This window comes from Elgaria multicarinata, chromosome 4 (assembly GCF_023053635.1).
Source record: "Elgaria multicarinata webbii isolate HBS135686 ecotype San Diego chromosome 4, rElgMul1.1.pri, whole genome shotgun sequence".
In the NCBI taxonomy this organism is placed as follows: Eukaryota; Metazoa; Chordata; class Lepidosauria; order Squamata; family Anguidae; genus Elgaria; species Elgaria multicarinata.
The window spans coordinates 63,372,844-63,395,762 of record NC_086174.1 but is presented as its reverse complement, the minus strand read 5'-3'; the positions used below and the strand labels follow the sequence as shown (position 1 = coordinate 63,395,762).

The 22,919-nt window shown below is 47.0% G+C and overlaps 1 protein-coding gene across 1 annotated transcript; it reads left to right on the top strand.

Annotated features, from left to right (window-relative positions):
- The first annotated feature begins 892 nt into the window (after positions 1 to 892).
- On the top strand, positions 893 to 15,891 carry LOC134398371 (sulfotransferase 6B1-like). The gene is made up of 7 exons (XM_063125662.1): positions 893 to 1,094; positions 3,106 to 3,251; positions 4,990 to 5,079; positions 6,814 to 6,937; positions 13,229 to 13,323; positions 14,112 to 14,268; positions 15,474 to 15,891. Exons 1-7 carry the CDS (start codon positions 893 to 895, stop codon positions 15,602 to 15,604), a joined length of 945 nt encoding a protein of 314 aa, XP_062981732.1. The 3' UTR covers positions 15,605 to 15,891.
- The last annotated feature ends 7,028 nt before the right edge of the window (positions 15,892 to 22,919 follow it).

Here is a 22,919-nt window from a genome sequence, read left to right as displayed (position 1 = left end):
GCTATGTGCATTTCCTCCCCATGAATGAATGCCAATGGAACCAAATGGGGTGCATTACATTCAGTTTACTATTTGACTCCAAAGCAATGCATACCGCTTATATATTGTATTGCGTTGGAATGGAGAGAGGTTGTGCCAGGGGTGGGGAGGAAGATGAAGGAGCTACGACTGGATATTTGTGGAGGATAATAATTGTGGGCTTTAAGGTGGAAGGGAATAAGATTGCTCAGCAATGTGGAGAACACACTCTGCACATGCTCAGAAGTATGTTCTTCCCATATTCCAAGATTTAATTCTACTATTGAAACCAGACTCCTGGAATGAGTCTTGATGAATCTTGATATAAATTATGTCCTGGGAAGGGAAAAGGAGGAAGAACTCGGGCTTCAAGTAGAATGCAGAGGCCAGAGTTGTGAAAGAGTCCCGGTGTAGGTGACAACTAGCAGAAAGGAAAGTGTGTATATGTGTGTGTGTAAAACTAGAGGTGAAGGGAGACAGAAGGTACAGTTAACATTTGCTGGCAATGTAGGTTAGGACCCTGCTTAATTTCTAAAGAGAAGTTACATTTCTTACATATAAACCAGTTTTTCCTCCTGGGAAAGAAATAAACCCTGCTGTTGACATCTGCTTTGCTTATTACCCCAGAGGTAAACAAATGCAGTCAATCTGCAGAGGGGAAACCAAAGGTCAGTGTTTCTTTATAGCATCCTCAGTAACTTTATTTCCTCAAACCTTATCACCACATAAAAGCCATGACCTTGTTTGTTTATACATTGCCGCTTTTTTTTTTTTTTTTGAGATCTTCATACCGTAAGTGTTGGTCTGTTCAGGAATAACGACTCCAATCGCAGCCACCATTTGCATCAGGATCCCGTTGAAGGAGGAAAGAAACATGAGCATTAATAAGAAACATGCTATTAAATTTCTGGACAAGATATTCACTGATGGGCCCAAGCTAGCCCCAGAAGAGAAGCTCTTCTCCTATAAGGATGTCTTGTATCCTGTTATCCTTTGTCAGCCAGAAACTTTTCAAGCTCTTGAAACCTTTGAAGCCCGGATGGATGATATAATCTTGGCAGGATATCCTAAAACTGGTGAGTATCCATCTTGTCCAGCCTAACAGAAAGTTGGATGGAAGGGTGTGCGCATGTAATGTAGTGGATCAAATGGATGCAAATGAGTAGCTCTTCAGATATGTATGTATAGAATATTGACCCTTAAAATATTTGAACTTAAAAAGATCCTGGAAGGAAGAATTCCCACAATATCTAGTTTGGTCCTTTCTGTTGTGAAAACAAAAGGGGTTATTATGTAGACTGGGATTTCATTAAAGGTAGGCGTTGGATCCTAAGTTAATTTAGGGGTGCTGGTTTTGACCTATAAAGCCTTACACGGCTTGGGACCACAATACCTGACGGAACGCCTCTCCCGACGTGAATATACTCGGTCACTACGTTCAACATCTAAGGTCCTCCTCCGGGTGCCTACTCCGAGAGAGGCTCGGAATGTGGCAACGAGGGACAGGGCCTTTTCGGTGGTGGCCCCCAGACTATGGAATGATCTCCCTGACGAGGCTCGCCTGGCACCATCGCTGCTATCTTTCTGGCGCCAGGTTAAGACTTTCCTCTTTGCTCAGGCATATGGCGGCACATCTTAATCACCCACATGTTTAGTTTTTTTTAAAACGGTTTTTAATGCTTTGTGTGTGTATGTTCTGTGTTTTAGAATTTTAAATTTTGTATACTCATTTTTATCTTAATTTTAGAATTTCTGTAAACCGCCCAAAAGCCCTGGCTATGGGAGTGGTATATAAGTGCAATAAATATAAATAAATAAATAAATAAACTACATGGAGGGAACATTTCTCTTGCTGCCTATGGAAACTTCAAAGATATAAAATAAAGAATGAAATGGATGCCAAGATAAGTTAAAATAAAATAAAGGAAATTTGCCGCCCCCCTCTTTCCCCAGAAGGTAGAGGAGAGCATCACTCAAAATTGAGAGGACTTCCATCCATCCTTAGACAATTCCTCCCTCCCTCCAGCCACTTTCCATGCTCCATCCCACATTGTTACCATAGAGACCTCTTCTTCTTTTTTGCCAGGGAGGGGTGTTCACATGGCTGCAGGGAGATGCAGAAGTGCTCCAAGGACTGATAAATTTTGGGAATCCTGCTATACCACAGCTATACCACAGTGCCATCTAGTGGTTGCAAAATGAAAGGCAGCCCCTGGAAAAAAGGAGCTGATCTTAATCCCACAAAGGAAGTGGAAGCAAAAGCCCTGGTAATGATGTGGGATAAAAACCTGATGTAGAGAAGCCCTAAATCAATTCTTCCTTCTCCACAGCAGCTTCCAGTGCTCCATCCCACTTTATTCAGGAGGTCCATCCATAGAAACTTTTTTGTGGGGAGGAGCAGAGAGATGCAGGAGATGGGGATTTTTTCTTTCCATGAAACTCTTTCAGTTAACTTATCTTAGGGAACCATGCCAGGCTCTTATATTTTTGTGAGCTGCCCTGGTGTAATGGTATGTATTTTGGGGTGACTAGATCTTGAATGGACAATTAAAACTTTTGCACTTTACAAAAGACCTGCTGTAGGTGGGTTTTACATTATGAACAGCTGCTGTCATTCATTCACACACACACACTTGTAGATCAAAATAAGAGCCTGCATTTTGGATTCTCCTTATGGTCATGGATATGGAGGTTGTTTTGACAAAGGCCTACTCTTCAAAATGTACCACTCTACCACTGAACAGAGGAAAACATCAATTGTCCACATTTTGTCACAGCACTGCACCCTTTTCATAGGGGGGATGAGTGGAACAGTTTGCCTCATTAGAGGTTTTCAGTAGAGGCAGGATGACCTGCTATGAGGAATGCTGTAGCAGCAGACGGCCTACGTTGAAAGGGGTTGGACTAGGTGACCATTGCAGCCCCTTCTCTGATTCCCTCAGAGGGCATCATCAGACTGTATCAGGGGGAGGCTTGGGATGGTGTCAAGCAGCAGGGATCCAGATCTTGAAAAAGCTGCATGACCAGCAGGATGGCCACGTGTGTCAGCCTCAAGCACACGCTCTACACATTTTTCATCTGTTTCAGGCACTAACTGGCTTACTCAAATCCTAAATAGCCTGGAAACCACTGCTGAAAAATATACAGAAGAGGAAATGAAAAGGAGAATTGACATTGAAGAACAATTGGCAATGACTGGGCGCCTTGAATTTGGGGATCCAGGCAAATTCAAGGTAAGCATGGTCAAAAGCTTACTAATTCTTGTTGCCCTTTAAACACTCAAGGTGTCTGTTAGCTGGGAATCCAACACAGCTGGAGGGCACCCGTTTGGGGAAGACTGGTCTAGGAGAATCCATTTTTGTATCTGGGTTTAGAAGTATCACGTCCACTTGAATTTTATACAAAGCTCTATTGTAAAAGGAGAAGAAATTTGGATTATTGTACTGGAGGAAAATGACATTTCCTAGGGGCATGTTTTTCTCCATACTTGATGTGCTCATGCCTATATTGCTAATCCTCTTGATGTACAGAAGACGGCCAGTTGTTCTACTTTCAAATCCTAGCACTTCACATGCAGGTCATATTGTTCACTACATTTGTGGCCTTGCTAGATAGCAGGTTAGCCTGGTGCGAAGCTCGGGCTCGTCCTTGTGCATCCAAATGACACACAGAGGATCCCGGGCTCAGGCAGGGCTCAAACCTCCCTGGCCCCGAGGTAACCTGCACCTCTTTTGGCCCAGTTTTTCCCATAGTCTCGGGCTCTGCCCGAGACCGCGGGCATGTAGACTGTTCCACTGCTTTCCCTGGCTACCGCATTTACGCCTGAATAGCTGGGAAAAGCGGTGGATGGGCTGCAGCACTCCCAATGCCGCCATGTCCTCAGCCTCTGTTTCCCACCCACCCCATGTTTCCCGGCCTGCGATGCCCACCTCCATGTCCCCAGCCTCCGTTTTCCACCCCCCCATGTCCCCAGCCTCCGTTTCCAGCCCCCGATGTCCTCAGCCTCAGTTTCCCACCGCCGCCATGTCCCCCAGCCTGCGACATGGCAGCAGTGGACTTTGCAGGCTGGGGGACATGGGGTGGGTGGGAAACGGAGGTTGGGGACATCAGGGGGTGGTAAACAGAGGCTGGGGACATTGGGGGCAGAAAACGGAGGCTGGGGACATTGGGGGTGGTGGGAAATGGAGGCTGGGGACATTGGGGGCAAGAAATGGAGGCTGGGGACATCGGGGGCAGGAAACAGGCTGGGGACATCAGGGGGAAGGAAATGGAGGTTGGGACATCGGGGGGCGGGAAACAGAGGCTGGGGACATTGGGTGTGGGAAACAGAGGCTGGGGACATGGGGGGGCATCGCAGGCCAGGGGACGTTGTGGCGGCGGGAAACAGAGGACATGGGGAGATCGTGGGGGAGGAAATCAGGGGAAAGGGGGAGCAGGGGACCCATTTTTTTTTAAAAAAAATACCTACATTTAGCGGTGGTGCGTTCCTGTGCACACGGCCCCTTTAAATGAAAATAAAAATGGCGGACACGACGGGGCTTTCCTAGACCCCATCGCGTCTGAGGTGTAGACGGGGCCGACAGGCTGTGTTACTTCTAGCGTGGCCTGGCCCCTCCTCAACGCCAGATTTTAAGGTAGGTCTAGCAAGGCCCTTGGTAAACTAGCTTCCCAAAGGTAAAAGGAAAGCTAGAAGGACAGCTCAGTTTTGTTCATTTTCCTCTTCATGTAACACAAGAAGTTCAAACGGTTCAGTTACTTGCTGTCTGTCAGATCTTCAAGATGAATTCATAAATAATTGTTTTAGTCAACTTATATAATTTTTGTAAGTACTGCTAGTGAAATAATAGTCCTAGAGGTCTGCAGAAAAGAAATGCTTCTGGTACATGTAGTTTTTAAAACAATGTAGCTGCAAAGATAGGAATTTATTAAATTTGGTATCGATTTTCGTATTAATTTTGCATTTTGTTACAGAGGATGGCAAAACTGCCTTCCAGAAGGACCATAGTAACTCATCTCTCTCCTCAATCACTACCCTCATCTATTTTCAAAAACAAAGCGAAGGTGGGTACATAAGTCGCATAAACTTTAACCTATTATGAGTTTAATGTTTGACTCAGTCCTGCCTAGCAGTGCAGTTTCGCATACACCAGCATTACCACTGTGGTTGTCTATGACAAACTATCTCTAGCTGTGTTGTGGTCTGTGACAAATTAATAGTAATTTCTGGCCTGAGAAGGGGTGAAAGAAGGACCAGTTGTATTCACAGTTTCCTGCGTGATAACCTTGAATCAATTTTTACTCATCAGGGGCAAGCGAAAGCTATTTATTTATTTATTTATTTATTTATTTATTTATTTATTACATTTATATACCACCCCATAGCCAAAGCTCTCTGGGCAGTTTACAAAAATGGCTATTTACCAGCCTGTCATAATGTCATATCTCACAATATCTGCCTTTCCTAGCATAGTACTATTGACATGCCCTGTGGCATCACAAAAGTCTTTGTGAATAGGACAGATACTAAATAAATATGGCTATAAATGACTTTCAGCATCACTGCATGGTGGAAGGCTGCTGTGATTAGTGTTGGACCGAAACCTGCACCCTATTTTGGGGAATTTCTCTCTCCCTGTGAAAGAGTCATTGTTTTTCCTTCCTCTTTCACAGGGAGGAGGACAATTTGGAGAATTTTCTCCTTGGGGAAGAGGACAGGATTTCCACATACTTTTTAAAAGTGTAGCTGGTTGCTGAGGGCCATTCTTCCTATTTTTTAGTTTTTTTTAAAAAAAAACCCAGCCACACCCCCTTCCTCCAGCATTTGGAGGAGCCCAGCAGTTCTAAGTGAATGCCTATTGGAGACCATGTGACCTCACCCTCGCAGGCTGCTGAAAATGCCTGGGGTGTTTTTTAAAAAAATGAAAGGAAAGGAAAAAGACCTGGCTACATTTAAAAAGGTATTTGGAAAACCTGTTCCCCTCCCCAGGGAGAAAATCCCCCCAAATTCTCACCTCTCCCAGTCTCTTTTGCCTGAGTTTTCATTCCCCTCCCCCCACAAAATGCTGAAAATGGAATGGTCATTTTTTTTTGGCACAGCACTAGTTGTGAAAGTCATTGCAAGAAATGATACTCACATATTGACTCACCTAGAGTCAACATACAATTGTTCTTTTCCATTTGGCAGGGCAACTTGCGACTGACTTTAACCATAACTTCAAAAATAGATTAAAATGGTATTGAAATTAGGACTTCCATTGATGTTAATAAATCTCTATGTGATTAACTGAGGCCATAGCTAGACAGGGCTTTATCCCAGGGTGATCCCCGGGATCGTCCCTGTGCGTCCACATGACGCACAGGGGATCCCGGGATCAGGGAGGGATGATCCCTCCCTTGCCCCAGGATCTCGCCCTCACCTTCGATCCCGGTTTTTCTGCAGTCTAGGGATGATGTGGGTGGGCATCGTGGGTTGTCCCAGTTCATCGCGGTCCCTTGCGAGGAGCTGGGACCTGCACACAGGGGTGGGGTGGAGGGAGGGGGAAAATTAAGTTTAAATTTTAAAAAACCCTACCTTTCTGCATACGAGTGTTCATGCACTCTTCTTCTTTAAGAAAAAATTAAAAATGGTGGCCGCAACGTCCTTTCCCTCTGAGATCTCATGATAAAAATATTGCAAGATCTTCACCCCTCTGTCCCACGAGACTGCTAGGTCTAGTTGAGGCCTGAAGCTCCATTGAATAATAAGCTGTGTAAGTAATGCATATTTTTAAAGCATCTTTCTTACTTATTTTTCAGATACTGGTGCTGATTCGAAATCCTAAAGATACAGTAGTGTCTTATTTTCATTTTAATGAAAAGATGCCTTGTTTTCCTGCTTCAGCATGGGATGCGTACTTTACAGATTTTATGAATGGGAAAGGTATCCTGTCGTTCTTGCAGCAATTGTTAATAAAATGGCAGGACAGCAGCCTCACCCTCCTATGGATGACTGTTGCAGGATAATTCAGTACTTTTTTGACTCAGCAGAGTTCCGAAGAATCTCTGACATGCATTTTATCTGTGACCCAAGCTGCAGGCTATTCCCCAAACTCTAGGAACTTTTTTGGAGGGGACGTTCTACAATTTGTGTGGATTTCTGAGTAATTGGGATACATTCAGCCTAATTTGTGCAAAATTGCCTGTAATTTGCACAAATTACTCAAAAATGGGTGCAAATTGCACCACCTTCCGAAAAATGTGCAAAATTCCAAGATGATTGGCAAACTTCCTGAGTAGCTGCAGATCAAGTCAGATGCAATAGCGGAAACTGAAACAAGTCTGGAAGGCCGAGCCTAAGAAAATTTGTTTGGTCAGCTTCTGTTGATGTGCTAGTGGCATTCTTTCACAGAGAATGTAGGGCCAAACTAGGGTGGCCATATGAAAAGGAGGACAGGGCTCCTGTATCTTTAATGGTTGCATAGAAAAGGGAATTTCAGCAGGTGTCATTTGTATGCATGCAGCACCTGGTGAAATTCCCCCTTCATCACCACAGTTAAAGCTGCAGGAACCCTGCCCTATTGACCAGATACAAAAGAGGGCAAGACTCCTGTAGCTTTAACTGTGGTGATGAAGAGGGAATTTCACCTTGTGCTGCATGCATACAAATGACACCTCCTGAAATTCCCTTTTCAATGTAACTGTTAAAGATACAAGAGCCCTGTCCTCCTTTTCATATGGTCACCCTAGCCAAACTCCATCTTTGCCAAATCAAACACAGCAAGGCTTTGCATGATTGACCTTAGGGTAAGTGTGCACAGCCTGATCCAGACTGAGATCATGGTGCTCCAGTCCCATTTTAATTCTGACATTCCCCCACCCCCCAGGAATGATTAAAACCTTTTAAAATACACACACACACACCAGCAACAGCATTGATTTCAATGTGCTTTACCTGGGGTTGCCCTTGAGGACCATCCGAAACTTCTGCTGGTTCAGAATCTAGCAGTGTGACTTCAGTCAGGTGCTCACCTTTCAGAACATGTGATTGCAATCCTTGATTAGCTCTGATTGTTGCTAGATTGTTTCTGGGCATTATTATTATTATTATTATTATTATTATTATTATTATTATTATTATTATTATTATTATTATTTATATAGCACCATCAATGTACATTAGGGGTGTGCACGGACCCCCCGCTCCGCTTCACTTGCAGATCCGCCATTTTCCGGAGCGGGTCGCTCCACTCCGCCCCCGCTCCGCCCACTTCCGCTCCGCTCCGCTCGGAGCTCCGGATCCGGATCTGGAGCTCCGTTTTCCCCCCCCATAGGGTTGCATTGAAAGCTAAAAAAGTAAACAACTTTTTTTCCGTTGAAGTTAGAAACCTCACGTTTGGCACCATGACACCTCATGGGCGTATACACACAAACGCCAAGTTTCAAGGCAATCCCATCATCCCCTGATTTTTGGCGAATTTTTGAAAATCGGGCACCCCATTCACACCCCTTGGGATAGCTCCGTCAATTTGCATGTTAGAAACCTCAATCTTGGCACCATGAGAGCTTATCCATGTGTCCACATGCACGCCAAGTTGCAAGCAAATCCCATCATCCCCTGATTTTTGGCATGGCTTAACTCACCCCAAATTGTCCCATTCTACAACTACGTCAATTTGCATGTTTGAAACCTCAAAGTCGGCACCATGATAGCTTATCCACGTGTCCACATGGACACCAAGTTTCAAGGCAATCCCATCATCCCCTGATTTTTGGGGAATTTATGAAAATCGGGCACCCCATTCACACCCCTTGGGATAGCTCCGTCAATTTGCATGTTAGAAACCTCAAACTCGGCACCATGATAGCTTATCCATGTGTCCACATGCACGCCCAGACTCAAGGCAATCCCATCATCCCCTGATTTTTGGCGCGGCTTAAACTTTTTAACTCACCCCAAATCAAGTCCCATTCTACAACTACGTCAATTTGCACGTTAGAAACCTATCCTTTGGTCCCATGACAGCTTACCCATGTGTCCCCATGAACACCAAGTTTCAAGGCAATCCCATCATCCCCTGATGTTAGGGGAACTTTTGAAATTCGGACACTCCAGTATGTCAGGGATTTAAAGTTGCAATTGCAGACAGCTCAATGGGGCCAGTTCCAAGGCAATCCCAACATGCCACGAGATAACCCTAAATCTTCTGGCACATTTGAAAAAGGGATTATTGAACTTGATAAAGTCTAAGTGAGCGCAGGAAGGACTTCTCCCCTGAGTCAAAGCAAGACACATCCACCATCCCTGCAAGGCGGGAAGGGGAGAAGGGAGGGAAGGCAGGCAGGCAGGCAGGCAAGCAGCATGCATTGTAGTGCCGCAAGGATGGCTTGAGCACTAACGCATAGCAAACCAACCCGTAAGCGGGCGCAAGGAGCAAGTGAGGCAAAGATGGCTGGTTGTTTCTTTCTAAGCCAGCAGTTACGCCTTGAGGGGCACAGAGGAGAACGATTGGGAGCAAACCAGGCACCAGGCGGGCAGAGAGGCAGGCAGAGTAGGCGAGGAGTCAGTCCTGGCAGATGCCCCACCACAGCAGCACCCCGGGGGAGGCGGGCAGGCGGGCAGGCAGGCAGGCAGGCTGCGGGCATTTCTGGGGGCACAAGGAAGTGATGGCTGGTTTCTAAGCCAGCATTGCAGTTAGTCACGCATTGCAAACGCAAACCATCCCAGCGAGTCGGTCACCGAGGAGGACAGGCTAGCAGAGGGGCAGGCAGAGTGACATGTCATAGATCTAGTATTGGGGAGGAGTCAGTCCCGGCAGATGCCCCAACACAGTAGCACCCTGGGTGGGCATTGGAAAACGCCATCTTGTGGGTCAATACTTCCCCCACCCCATGTCCTGCAGGGTTGCCTGCCTAACCCTTGTGGGGATGGGAGATGGAGAGCTTAGAGTGGCAGTGCCAGCAGCAGCCTTCGGCTTTCCCCTGGAACCAGTCGCCTTGCCCGCCTCTTTCCCCAGCAAGATCGCCTGGTGCTGCCTATGAAGATGCATCTTCATGCTGCTGGTTCCATAATGCCCTGTCGATGAACCCCTGCTTAGGCTGAGTTTGCAGTGGCGACAGACAGCAAAGCGGGGATCCGCTCCCAACTCAAAGTGGTCCCACACGATGCTTGTCTTTCGTTTCCGTGGTGACACCACCAATTGCCCGCCTGAGCTCTCTGGTGTTGCCACAGAAACAGGGGTGTGGGATGAGACTGGGGAGAGAGCCTCGGCCTGCTGCTGCTCCTCCTCAGCCCCCACATCCTGGAGGCCCACCGCCTCCTGCTCCTCCCCCCCCTCCACTGTGCTGAGGACCTCGTCTAGGTCCATCAGCAGGCTCGTGGGCTGAAAGGAGAATGAAGGAGTTGGGGATACTCCTCCTCCTCTAATGGCACTGCTGCCACGTGCCTCTTGCAAACGGGCACTTTTCCCATTCCCACCCTCAAAAAGAGAACGCCGGGCACAAGTTGCAGAAGAGAGTGGCTCTGCCTGCTGCTTGTCCTGCTTCTGTTTTGGAGCAGTCAGCCAAGGAGTTGCCCGTTTGAGTTTCACAGGAGGAGAGGAAGCCTGCTTACTGCTGGCAGACTGAGCCTTGCTGCTTTCAGCACGCCTGCTTCCTCTTTTCATGATGACTAACAAAATATTAATACTACTAATACTATGTATAAGGTACTACTAAGAATATGTATAAGAAGAATATAATATGTTTAAATGTAGGGAAATGGGACAAGAACAATAAAATATACTACTACTAATATGTATGAGAATATACTAATATATATATATACTACTAAGAATATCTACAAGAATATAATAATATGTTTAAGAATATTACTAATAAATGTAGGGAAATGGGACAAGAAATGGGACAACCACTACTATAAGAAGAACAAAATATGAATACTACTAATAATATGTATGAGAATGTATACTAATAGACTACTAAGACTATGTAAAAGAATATAATAATAATATGTTTAAGAATAGGGAAATGGTGTGCGTATGCTTTCCCCAAAATGCTCAATCTGTGGCTGCCTGTTGAACTTGACAAAAGCAGCCCACTCCGTCCAAGTTACACAGAGAAGAAAAAGAGAATCCAATTTTTTTGGTATATTTGGTATATAGAAGATAGAAGGAAACACAATCAGGATTTAAGAGAGGGGAGGGGGGAAAAGAACCAACCACTACTATAAGAAGAACAAAATATGAATACTACTAATATAATATGTATGAGAATATATACTAATAGACTATGTGAAAGAATATAATAAAATATGTTTAAGAATATAAATGTAGGGAAATGGGACAAAAAGTGTGTGTATGCTTTCAAAAGAAAGCTTTCACAAAAGCAGAACAGTCAGGCTTTAATACAGGGAAGGGGGGGGGGCAACCAACCCAACCAACCCAAACACACACTCCAAAATTCAAAAATAAAGTTTATATTAAATCAAAGTAAGGGGAAAACACAGGGCAAACTAAGCTACAAGTCAGAAAGAAGCAAACAAACACACACACGCGCCAAACTAAACCTATCCTAATCTATCTCCAAAGTCCAAAGCAGGAGCACTAACTAACTAAGTGTTCCCTCCACGAATGCCAACCCACAAAGAGACACAAAACAGAAAGTTCTCAGGGTGGGTCTGCCTTAGTCCCCCCTCCAACGCTGGGATTGGAGGAGGATGCTTTCTGAGGAGATCAATTCTCATCAGGATTGGGAGTTGAATGTGCCTGTCATCGCTTCCAAAAAAATAAAAAAATAAATAAAAAAAAACCCAAACCCCGATTTTTAACAAAATATTGCACGTGAACCACAGCACGCAGAAAGTTGAGAGTAGTCTCAAAATGACCCCCATCCACGACTCTCTGTGCACAAGAATTTTCAGAACGATAGCTTAACCCCCCCCCAGTTATCCCCGATTCTTTCCCTCAATGCAATCCTATGGGCGAAAAGCCGAAACGCAGTTTGAGCCGCGCGGTTGACCCGAATTTCAAAAAAATATAGCACGCGACACGGACAACGCAGAGAGGTGAGAGTGGTCTCAAAATGACCCCCATCCACGACTCTCTGAGCACAAGAATTTCCAGAGCGATAGCTTCAAAAACAACATAGTTATGCGCGATTATTTGCCGCAATGCAATCCTATGGCGAAATGTTTTCAAGATGGCGACCGGAGCGCTCCGCCTGAACTCGGAGCTCTGAAAAATGGTCGCTTCTCTTCGCCTTGCTTCTAGGGGGTCCACGGTCCGCTCCTACTCCGCCTCTGGGTAAGGCGGAGCAGGCCAATCCGCTACTGCTTCTACGCTCCTAATCGGAGCGGAGCACATCCCTAATGTACATGGTGCTGTACAGAGTAAAACAGTAAATAGCAAGGCCCTACCGCATAGGCTTACAATCTAATAAAATCATAATAAAACAATAAGGAGGGGAAGAGAATGCCAACAGGCACAGGGTAGGGTAGGCAGGCACAGGGTAGGGTAAAACTAACAGTATAAAGTCCGCACAACATCAAGTTTTAAAAGCTTTAGGAAAAAGAAAAGTTTTTAGTTGAGCTTTAAAAGCTGCGATTGAACTTGTAGTTCTCAAATGTTCTGGAAGAGCGTTCCAGGCGTAAGGGGCAGCAGAAGAAAATGGACGAAGCCGAGCAATTATGAAATTGCTTGCATTATGAAATGCAAGGGGGTCAGATTAAATTATTTGAGCCATGCTATTAAGAAATGAGCGGTATGCAACTCCCTTTTGCGGATATTTACAGATTCATCAATTTTGTTGCGACAGTTAAGGGGAGAACCAAAGACTTGGGGGCTGTATAAATGTCGTCTTCGCCCCAGGGTGGCTCCAAATCCATGCTGCATCACTTAAATGATGCAGCTGCTGAATCGGAGCCCCCCTGGCAGAGAGCCAATGATGCACAGCAGAAAAGTTGGGGACTTACCCCAACCTTTTCTGCCCGATCGAGGTCAGCACAGCTCTTCCACTATCTGTCCTCGCTCCAGTGCTGCGTCAGGGGCGACCTCCCATTGGTTGCTAGAATCTGTGGAAGGGGGAGTCCTTAACCCAATTAAGATACAGCCAATTTATTAACCCATATAAGTCTGTGAGTCTAAGTTGTTCTCTTCCACTCGCTACTCGGACCCAATGTGCTGTACAAGGCGCTGCACCTCACAAACCACGTCGCTCCCGTCTTCTTTTTCTCCAGTGAGTTGGGGCTCCTATTTTGACTATGTCAAAGAATGGGACAAGTATATCGATGATGAAAATGTTATGGCCGTAAGTTACGAAGAGCTAAAGGAGGTGAGGTTAACATCAAGAGATACAAGAGACAGGTGTGATTTCTTCCTGAACTTCTGCAGATACAATAAATGTACATGGCCCTTCATATATGAATTTCATTTCTGTGATGAAGGTGTAGAGGCATTCTGTCTAATTTCCTCATGCAGGTGGTTTCTTGAGAGATGAGACAGCTAGAGTTGAGGAAACACAATAAAATAGTTACAAAGGGAGTCTTAGGGCATGCTACATCTCTAGATATTGTAAAACTCTGAGGACAGTGGGCTAACACCTCCAGCTATTCCATTGGCTTGTGGAACCTGGTCTGGCATAGGGTTGTTCATCATGTGGGAATCTGGCCAGATTCCAGCACTGCCCCAACTTGGCTTGCCCTTGTGAGCCAAGCCAGGGATCTGCCCCTGAAATCTGGGAACTTGGTGGTGCAGTGGTGGAGGGGTCAGTGAGAACATCCCTCCCTTCAGCCACTGTGCAAATGTGGAAAGTCTGCCAGCTGGCCCATCTTGCTATGGGGTGAGTCGGCCCAGCTGGCAGATGTTGGACTGGAGTCCAGGGTGCTGAGCCAGCAAAAGCTTCCCAAGCTCCACCACCCAAAAGGATTCCTCTGACATCCTAAGCTGACATCATGACTGAAGAAGCAACCATGCTTCCCCCCCATCTTCTATCCATCTTCACCTTCTGTTTAAAGTTTAGTTCACAGAGACGTTCCTTTTTGCTGCACCAGTGCACCAGTGCAACACCAATGTAATATTTCTGACATGTGCAATGTGATATCTCTTGCCTTTACTATACAGGATCTGAATTTGGGAGTGAAAAAAATAGCTACATTCTTTGGGTTTTCCCTGAATGAAGAAGAGTTTCAAAGAGTTGTAGAATTGAGCAGCTTCAATGCTATGAAAGAAACAGCCCACAAGAGCCATGAAGCATTTGGAGAAGTTCTTTACCGCAAAGGTACATTTCTGGGGGAGAGGGGAATGGGTGGAGAGAAGATTGTTCAAAAATAATCTCCAGGAAGTGGCCATTGCTTCACTACTCTTACTTGAGACAATGCTAGGGGTGTTGTTTTTAAAATGAGGTTTAGGGTAAGGCTTCTCCAAAGGCTAGCAAGATTAATATTTCAACTTATGCCTGTGATTTCATGGCATCCTTGTCCTTTCCCCAGCTGTTGATTTATTTATTTATTTATTGTCAAGAAATACTTTTGTAAGCCGCCATGAGAGCCTTTTTTGGCTGAATGGCGGCATAAAAATCCTTAAATAAATAAATAAATAAATAAATAAAAAATTTATTGTTCAAAAATGCACAATGACACACACAATGCATTTGATTGAATAAATTCAGTTCAGAAATTGTGGAGGGAAACTGTGGAGAAAAACACCTCATCTCTGCTGAGGCCTGGAATCCCATCATGAATCCCTGCCCAGGACTCCCAGTCAAAGTTTTTCATTCCAGCACCAAGGCAGGATCTACACAACTGCTTTTAATTGGCTTTTAACAGTAGTGACAACGGTTGGGGCCCAGGACACATTGCTTATACAGTTTTCAAAGTGTTTTCAAAGTGTCATATCCTGCTTGGTGTAGATCTCTCAGCATCCTGTCACTGCCCAATACTGGGGCTCAGCTAGGTAGTAGGTTGTCTACCAGTAAGTGTCAGCATTGGAGGGGAGGCGCTGATATAGGAACAGTAGGCCTCTTTGAGGGCCTGTTACTGGAAGCCCGTCAAACACGGAGCTAGCCCTGTTTCTGCTGCACCTTTTGTTTGGTTTCAGAAGTGGATACATAATATTTGATTTTATTTTTTAATGAGAGCCAGACTATAAGGGATTTGTTCTTTGAAACCCTTTATGAAAATATCTGATTGAGAAGATGATTGTGTGTTGAAAATTGTTGCACCCTCAACCCTTAGAAATTTGTTATGAATTTGTGGTTCATCAGGGGTCATTTTAGGAGAGACAGTTCCTTATGGTGAGTGTTGAATAGCATGTAGTTCTTTTGTTCATGCCCTATCCAACACCAGTGTGATGTTCAAATCAGGAGCAATCCATTACGATGACTCTCTATAAAGGTGAAATGACTTTTTTGGTCTGAGGGAGGGACACAATCATAATAAATATGCTCTCAACAGCTGCTGATATTCATATATTAAATGTTCGCAGGGTGTGTTGGTGACTGGAAAAGCCTGTTCACAGAATCTCAGAACCAAGCAATGGATAGAAAATTTGAAGAGTGTTTGGCCGGAACTAAACTAGGAGCAAAGATAAAGTATGAGGTTTACTGCAAGGTCTAAGGAGGCAGCCCCACCCTTTGAAGATCTGCCTGTCTCTTGAATTGCATCCGGAAATAGTTCACTCTGCTTCTTTTGCGTGCCATACAATATTTGGAGGGTAGCGTTGGGATATTGCCTGGCTGTACCAAGGCACAATTATAACAGGTGACTGATTTGCTTGGTGTTTTAGTTACAAGTGTTCCCATCTGTTTGCTGTATAATTGTTGTGAACTGTCCCAGAGAGCTCTGCTTTGGGGAGGTGTAGAAATGTAATCAATACATTTAAATAAAAATGTAAATAAATTCTTGCCACGACTCCTGTTTCATTAACATAAAAGCATTTGCAGGCTTTAGATTAGAGGGAAACTCTTCATTTATTTGGAGGTATGCTCAACCAATTTCTTCTTGACAAGTTGAGGAAAATGCTGTGTTGCCACACTTTCTCTGTATAAGGCAACTCAGCTGTAAGTCTGTCCAGACTTTCCAACATATTTAAGCCAAAGTGATCTCAATTGTAATACAATTTATGCCTTAGCTATACCTATGGATTATCCCAGGCAAGTGGAGGGGTCATCCCTGCCTGCTCCCGGGATCCCCTGTGTGTCATTTGGATGCCCAGGGATGGTCCCAGGACGATCCTGGGATACAGGCCTGGTCTAGCCATGGCTTTAGTTATCTCCAACATATTTAGAGGCCCCTCATAATATGGAGGCCCTAAGCCACGTCCTACTTGACTTGTTCCTAAATCTGGCACTGGTTTCTCCACTTACTTTCATTCCTCATGATACACCTCCTAGTGCTTGTTTGCAAAGTTGCCAGCCTGATTCCTATCTTTAATGGGTAGGTCTAGCTTCTGGGGTATGCAATGAAGAATCTTGACATTTCATTGTACCATGATGAACAGGGTTAACCCTGTTCAGCATGGTGCAATGAAACGGCTGCTTTAGGTTTCTTCTTTCTTACAGTCCACCAATTAGCTGAGTGCCACAAACTAGGGCTGTGCTCCGCTTCGCATAGAAGCAATAGCGAGGCAGCCTGATTCGCCTCCGACAACGCAGAGATGAAGTGGGTCAGGGGGGTTGCGGATCGAGGTGAAGAGGATTGAGACCAAGCAGATCCTTCACCTCGACCTAGAGCTCCAAAAAAATAAAAAAATAAAAATGGAGGGAGGCTGCCACGAATGCGATGATCAATTGTTGGAAACAGCACATAGATTAACTTTGAAGACATACCTCCATCTGAGTGTTACTAGGATCAATGGCAGCCTCCCTGACATGAACACTCTAAATGGGTTTGTGGTAGGGCTATGCATGGACACCCCCCCCCCGATCCGATCCGCACCTGATCTGCAAATTCTGGATTGGGCCCGCTCTGCCTCGCATCGATCCGCCTATGGTCCTCTCCGCTCCGCTGCGGAGCTCCGGCTCTGAAGCGGAGCTCTGCAGCAGTGGGGGCAGCACCAGGTAAGGCCCCCTCCCTCCTCCCCCCCTTACCTGTGTCCGTCGCGGTCTGGCGGCTGCTTCACCTGAGGCTGAGGCTCAAACTGGAAGAATAGGATATGCCAGCCCTTGCTCTGATTCTCCGTCTCCAACAAATAGTGCCCCTTCTGTTATCAATCATGCTGCTCTATGCGAGATGTGTGTGTGAGAAAAAAAATTGTGCAGCCCCTGTATTTGGGAAGGATATAGAACAGCATTTCCTATCCTGCTGTCCCAGCTTTCCTGACCATGGGACATACTGACTTGCAATGATGGGAGTTGTAGTCCAACACCTTTGCAGGGCACCAGGTTGGGGAAGGGCTGCTCTAAACACACACAAAAAAGAGAAGTAGGTGGCCGTAAGTTGTTCGTCATTAGTTTTCCACAACCCCTCAGTCACCTCTGAATATCCTATTCTCAATCCTGTCCTCATAGTTTATATCTGCTTTGGGAGAATGAGAAGTTCACTGGCACTTTCTGCCTCCTTAGGGAGGATGTGGAGTTAAAGGCTTGTGAGCCTTAACTCCCAATTTCCCTGCTTTTTGCAGTTCGGTTGAAAACTGTAGAGCCTTAATGTTGTTTTGTAAGCCGTAGGTTTTTGGTTTTTTGAATTTCATGGCTTTGTGTAATGGATGACAGGAAAGAAGCCATATAAATGTATGGAATGCGGGGAAAGCTTCAGCTGTAGTGGGACCTTGAGTTGACGTCAAAGAACCCACACAGGGGAGAAACCATACAAATGTGTGGAGTGTGGAAAAAGCTTCAGTCATACATTCACCCTTACTTTACATCAAAGAATTCACAGAGGTGAAAAACCATTTCTGTGTACGGAGTGTGGAAAAAGCTACAATCCCCTATACACTTACCAGGGAGTAAGACCATTACATTCAATGGAACGTACTTCTGAGGAGACACTGACAGTAAGTCTTTGCTAGAGGAGGCAGCCATTTTCTCTCAGTGTTCCAATATAGCTGAGGCAGGAGGGAGGAAGCAATACTGAGCATGCTTACAAATCAAGATGGCCCCCCTATATATTATATTCAATAAACAAAAAACTTATGGTTTACATAACAACGTTGAGGCTCTAGGGCAAAAAAATTTTAAAAATCAACCAAAGGGACTTTTTTTTTTTAAAAAAAAAGAAGAAAAGTCATTCCACCAAATACAATGAAAGAGGAAGAAGACACCACCACTGGATTAATGAGTAAGAGGCACATTCCGTCAATTTTCATGGTTCACATGACACACTAAGCCATAATGTTTAGCACAAAATGCTTTATTTATTTATTTATTTATTTATTTATTTATCATATTTATACCCTGCTCCTCAGCCAAAAAAGGCTCTCAGAGCGGCTTACACTTCGCAAAAAAGACAGTCCCTGCCCTCAGGCTTACAGTCTAATAAAGACATGGCACGCAAGGAACAGGAGTTCAGGAGGGAGGGAGGTGGGGAGGAGAGAGAGAGAGTCCAAGAGGAGCAGGCCATGATGTTTCTTCTGCCTGCACCTGTCCCCTTGCTCTTTCTTCTTCCCCACAGGGCCAAGATGACAGTTTGCCCTGTGGGGGTGGGGGAGGAGTCCAAGAGGAGCAGGCCATGATGTTTCTCCTGCCTGCTCCAGTCCCCTTGCTCTTTCTTCTTCCCCACAGGGCCAAGATGACAGTTTGCCCTGTGGGGGTGGGGGAGGAGTCCAAGAGGAGCAGGCCATGATGTTTCTTCTGCCTGCTCCTGTCCCCTTGCTCTTTCTTCTTCCCCACAGGGCCAAGATGACAGTTTGCCCTGTGGGGGTGGGGGAAGAGTCCAACAGGAGCAGGCCATGATGTTTCTTCTGCCTGCTCCTGTCCCCTTGCTCTTTCTTCTTCCCCACAGGGCCAAGATGACAGTTTGCCCTGTGGGGGTGGGGGAGGAGTCCAACAGGAGCAGGCCATGATGTTTCTTCTGCCTGCTCCAGTCCCCTTGCTCTTTCTTCTTCCCCACAGGGCCAAGATGACAGTTTGCCCTGTGGGGGTGGGGGAAGAGTCCAACAGGAGCAGGCCATGATGTTTCTTCTGCCTGCTCCTGTCCCCTTGCTCTTTCTTCTTCCCCACAGGGCCAAGATGACAGTTTGCCCTGTGGGGGTGGGGGAGGAGTCCAAGAGGAGCAGGCCATGATGTTTCTCCTGCCTGCTCCAGTCCCCTTGCTCTTTCTTCTTCCCCACAGGGCCAAGATGACAGTTTGCCCTGTGGGGGTGGGGGAGGAGTCCAAGAGGAGCAGGCCATGATGTTTCTTCTGCCTGCTCCTGTCCCCTTGCTCTTTCTTCTTCCCCACAGGGCCAAGATGACTGTTTGCCCTGTGGGGGTGGGGGAAGAGTCCAACAGGAGCAGGCCATGATGTTTCTTCTGCCTGCTCCTGTCCCCTTGCTCTTTCTTCTTCCCCACAGGGCCAAGATGACAGTTAGCCCTGTGGGGGTGGTGGAGGAGTCCAACAGGAGCAGGCCATGATGTTTCTTCTGCCTGCTCCAGTCCCCTTGCTCTTTCTTCTTCCCCACAGGGCCAAGATGACAGTTTGCCCTGTGGGGGTAGGGGAGGAGTCCAAGAGGAGCAGGCCATGATGTTTCTCCTGCCTGCTCCAGTCCCCTTGCTCTTTCTTCTTCCCCACAGGGCCAAGATGACAGTTTGCCCTGTGGGGGTGGGGGAAGAGTCCAACAGGAGCAGACCATGATGTTTCTTCTGCCTGCTCCTGTCCCCTTGCTCGTTCTTCTTCCCCACAGGGCCAAGATGACAGTTTGCCCTGTGGGGGTGGGGGAGGAGTCCAACAGGAGCAGGCCATGATGTTTCTTCTGCCTGCTCCAGTCCCCTTGTTCTTTCTTCTTCCCCAAAGGGCCAAGATGACAGTTTGCCCTGTGGGGGTAGGGGAGGAGTCCAAGAGGAGCAGGCCATGATGTTTCTCCTGCCTGCTCCAGTCCCCTTGCTCTTTCTTCTTCCCCACAGGGCCAAGATGACAGTTTGCCCTGTGGGGGTGGGGGAGGAGTCCAAGAGGAGCAGGCCATGATGTTTCTCCTGCCTGCTCCAGTCCCCTTGCTCTTTCTTCTTCCCCACAGGGCCAAGATGACAGTTTGCCCTGTGGGGGTGGGGGAGGAGTCCAACAGGAGCAGGCCATGATGTTTCTTCTGCCTGCTCCTGTCCCCTTGCTCTTTCTTCTTCCCCACAGGGCCAAGATGACAGTTTGCCCTGTGGGGGTGGGGGAAGAGTCCAACAGGAGCAGGCCATGATGTTTCTTCTGCCTGCTCCAGTCCCCTTGCTCTTTCTTCTTCCCCACAGGGCCAAGATGACAGTTTGCCCTGTGGAGGTGGGGGAAGAGTCCAACAGGAGCAGGCCATGATGTTTCTTCTGCCTGCTCCTGTCCCCTTGCTCTTTCTTCTTCCCCACAGGGCCAAGATGACAGTTTGCCCTGTGGGGGTGGGGGAGGCGTCCAAGAGGAGCAGGCCATGATGTTTCTCCTGCCTGCTCCAGTCCCCTTGCTCTTTCTTCTTCCCCACAGGGCCAAGATGACAGTTTGCCCTGTGGGGGTGGGGGAGGAGTCCAAGAGGAGCAGGCCATGATGTTTCTTCTGCCTGCTCCTGTCCCCTTGCTCTTTCTTCTTCCCCACAGGGCCAAGATGACAGTTTGCCCTGTGGGGGTGGGGGAAGAGTCCAACAGGAGCAGGCCATGATGTTTCTTCTGCCTGCTCCTGTCCCCTTGCTCTTTCTTCTTCCCCACAGGGCCAAGATGACAGTTTGCCCTGTGGGGGTGGTGGAGGAGTCCAACAGGAGCAGGCCATGATGTTTCTTCTGCCTGCTCCAGTCCCCTTGCTCTTTCTTCTTCCCCACAGGGCCAAGATGACAGTTTGCCCTGTGGGGGTAGGGGAGGAGTCCAAGAGGAGCAGGCCATGATGTTTCTCCTGCCTGCTCCAGTCCCCTTGCTCTTTCTTCTTCCCCACAGGGCCAAGATGACAGTTTGCCCTGTGGGGGTGGGGGAGGAGTCCAAGAGGAGCAGGCCATGATGTTTCTTCTGCCTGCTCCTGTCCCCTTGCTCTTTCTTCTTCCCCACAGGGCCAAGATGACAGTTTGCCCTGTGGGGGTGGGGGAAGAGTCCAACAGGAGCAGACCATGATGTTTCTTCTGCCTGCTCCTGTCCCCTTAATCACTGTGGCTTAGTGTGCCATCTGAACAGGGTTAGTATGTAACAAAGGATGCAGAGGAATAACCCCCCCCCACACACAAAACTACTCCTATGGACCCACATTCTCCCATTCCACAGAGAATAAAGTGACTTTAAGATTATGAGTGAGAGCAAGGAATCCACACAGCCATAATAACAATAATGATAATCAAAATAAGATGTGATATTCTAAAAGCCACACCCAAAAGCAGGCTTTGGAATACAGGAACAAGTTCCCACTCCTGCCCCAACAATCCAAGCTGTAGAATTGTTTGGCAACCCTGAATATCAAATAATGGTTCTTGGAGATGTGATATATTTTTTTAACACAGTTGCTCTTTTAAAACATGCAATTGCTAATGTTTAAATCCTTCATGCAGTCACTTGTTTTCAAACTTTGATATTGTTAGAAAAGTGCCCCCTCTGAGGCAGAGTTGCTACGGTAGTTGCTAACGAAATGTTGCAAAGTCGGAATACCTAGGCCGGAGCATTCCTAGATAACAAAAAATCAAGTTAATGTTCTCTTAAGGAACAGTGAGTACTAGGGGTGTGCACGGACCCCCCCGCCCCGCCCCGCGGGCCAATCCAAAAATTTCGGATCGGCCCGCTCCGCCCCGTGCCGCTCCGCCCATAGTTGGAGAATCGGAGCTCCGCAGTGGAGGGGAGTGGCGCCAGGTAAGGCCCCCTCCCACTTCTCCCTTACCTGCAGAGCGCGGTAAGGGACCAAGGGGGAGGGGGCCTTACCTGCATCCGTCCGCGATCCCTCGGCTTCTTCAATTGAGCCCATGGCTCAAGCAGGAAGTCTAGGCCGCAAGTGCGGCCTAGACTTCCTGGTTGAGCCGTGGGCTCAATTGAAGAAGCTGAGGGACCGCGGACGGACGCAGGTAAGGGAGAGCAGTTTACCTGGTCTTCCCACCGCCACCGCTCATGCGGCGATGGTGGGAGAACCAAGTAAGGGACCAAGGGGGAGGGGGCCTTACCTGTGTCCGTCCGCGGTCCCTCGGCTTTTCAATTGAGCCCGTGGCTCAACCAGGAAGTCTGGGCCGCAAGTGCAGCCTAGACTTCCTGGTTGAGCCGCGGGCTCAATTGAAGAAGCGGAGGGACCGCGGACAGACGCAGGTAAGGGAGAGGAGGGAGGGGGGTTTACCGGGCCCTGCCGCTGTCACCGCATGGGCGACAGCGGCAGGGCCCGGTAAACCCCACTTACCTTTCTTGTGGAGCTCCGGATTGAGGCAAAGGATCCGCCTTCACCTCGATCCTCTTCGCAACGCTCCGCCGGCCCCCCAATCCTCTTCGCCTCTGCCTTAAGGGTAGGCGAAGCCCCCCCGCTCTGCTCCTGCTTCGGTTCAAGGAGAAGCGGAGCACATCCCTAGTGAATACCTATCTCTTTGTGTTGATGCTTGCCAAAAGAAAATGCAATGTATTCTCTTTTTCAGCTAGAAATTTCCTGTTAGATGGTGTCTACGTATGCAGCACCAAAGAAGATAGTGCATAAAACCTAGCTACCTCCCTTGAGAGGTAGGCACATGCTTTGCAGCAATTAGCTCCTTGTGTCTCTTATTCTGCAGAATAAACATTGTCTGACCCATACTATATCTCCTCTCCTCCTTGTGTGCTGTATTGGACTTGGTACACCAGGGAATGAGTTATTTTTGCAACAATATCACTTGCAAGATTTGAAA

Coding starts and splice junctions, on each gene's coding strand:
- LOC134398371 (XM_063125662.1), top strand. CDS start 893: ATGAGCATTAATAAGAAACATGCTATTAAATTTCTGGACAAGATATTC. Junction 1,095..3,105: donor GGCAGGATATCCTAAAACTG/GTGAGTATCCAT, acceptor CATCTGTTTCAG/GCACTAACTGGCTTACTCAA. Junction 14,269..15,473: donor AGAAGTTCTTTACCGCAAAG/GTACATTTCTGG, acceptor AAATGTTCGCAG/GGTGTGTTGGTGACTGGAAA.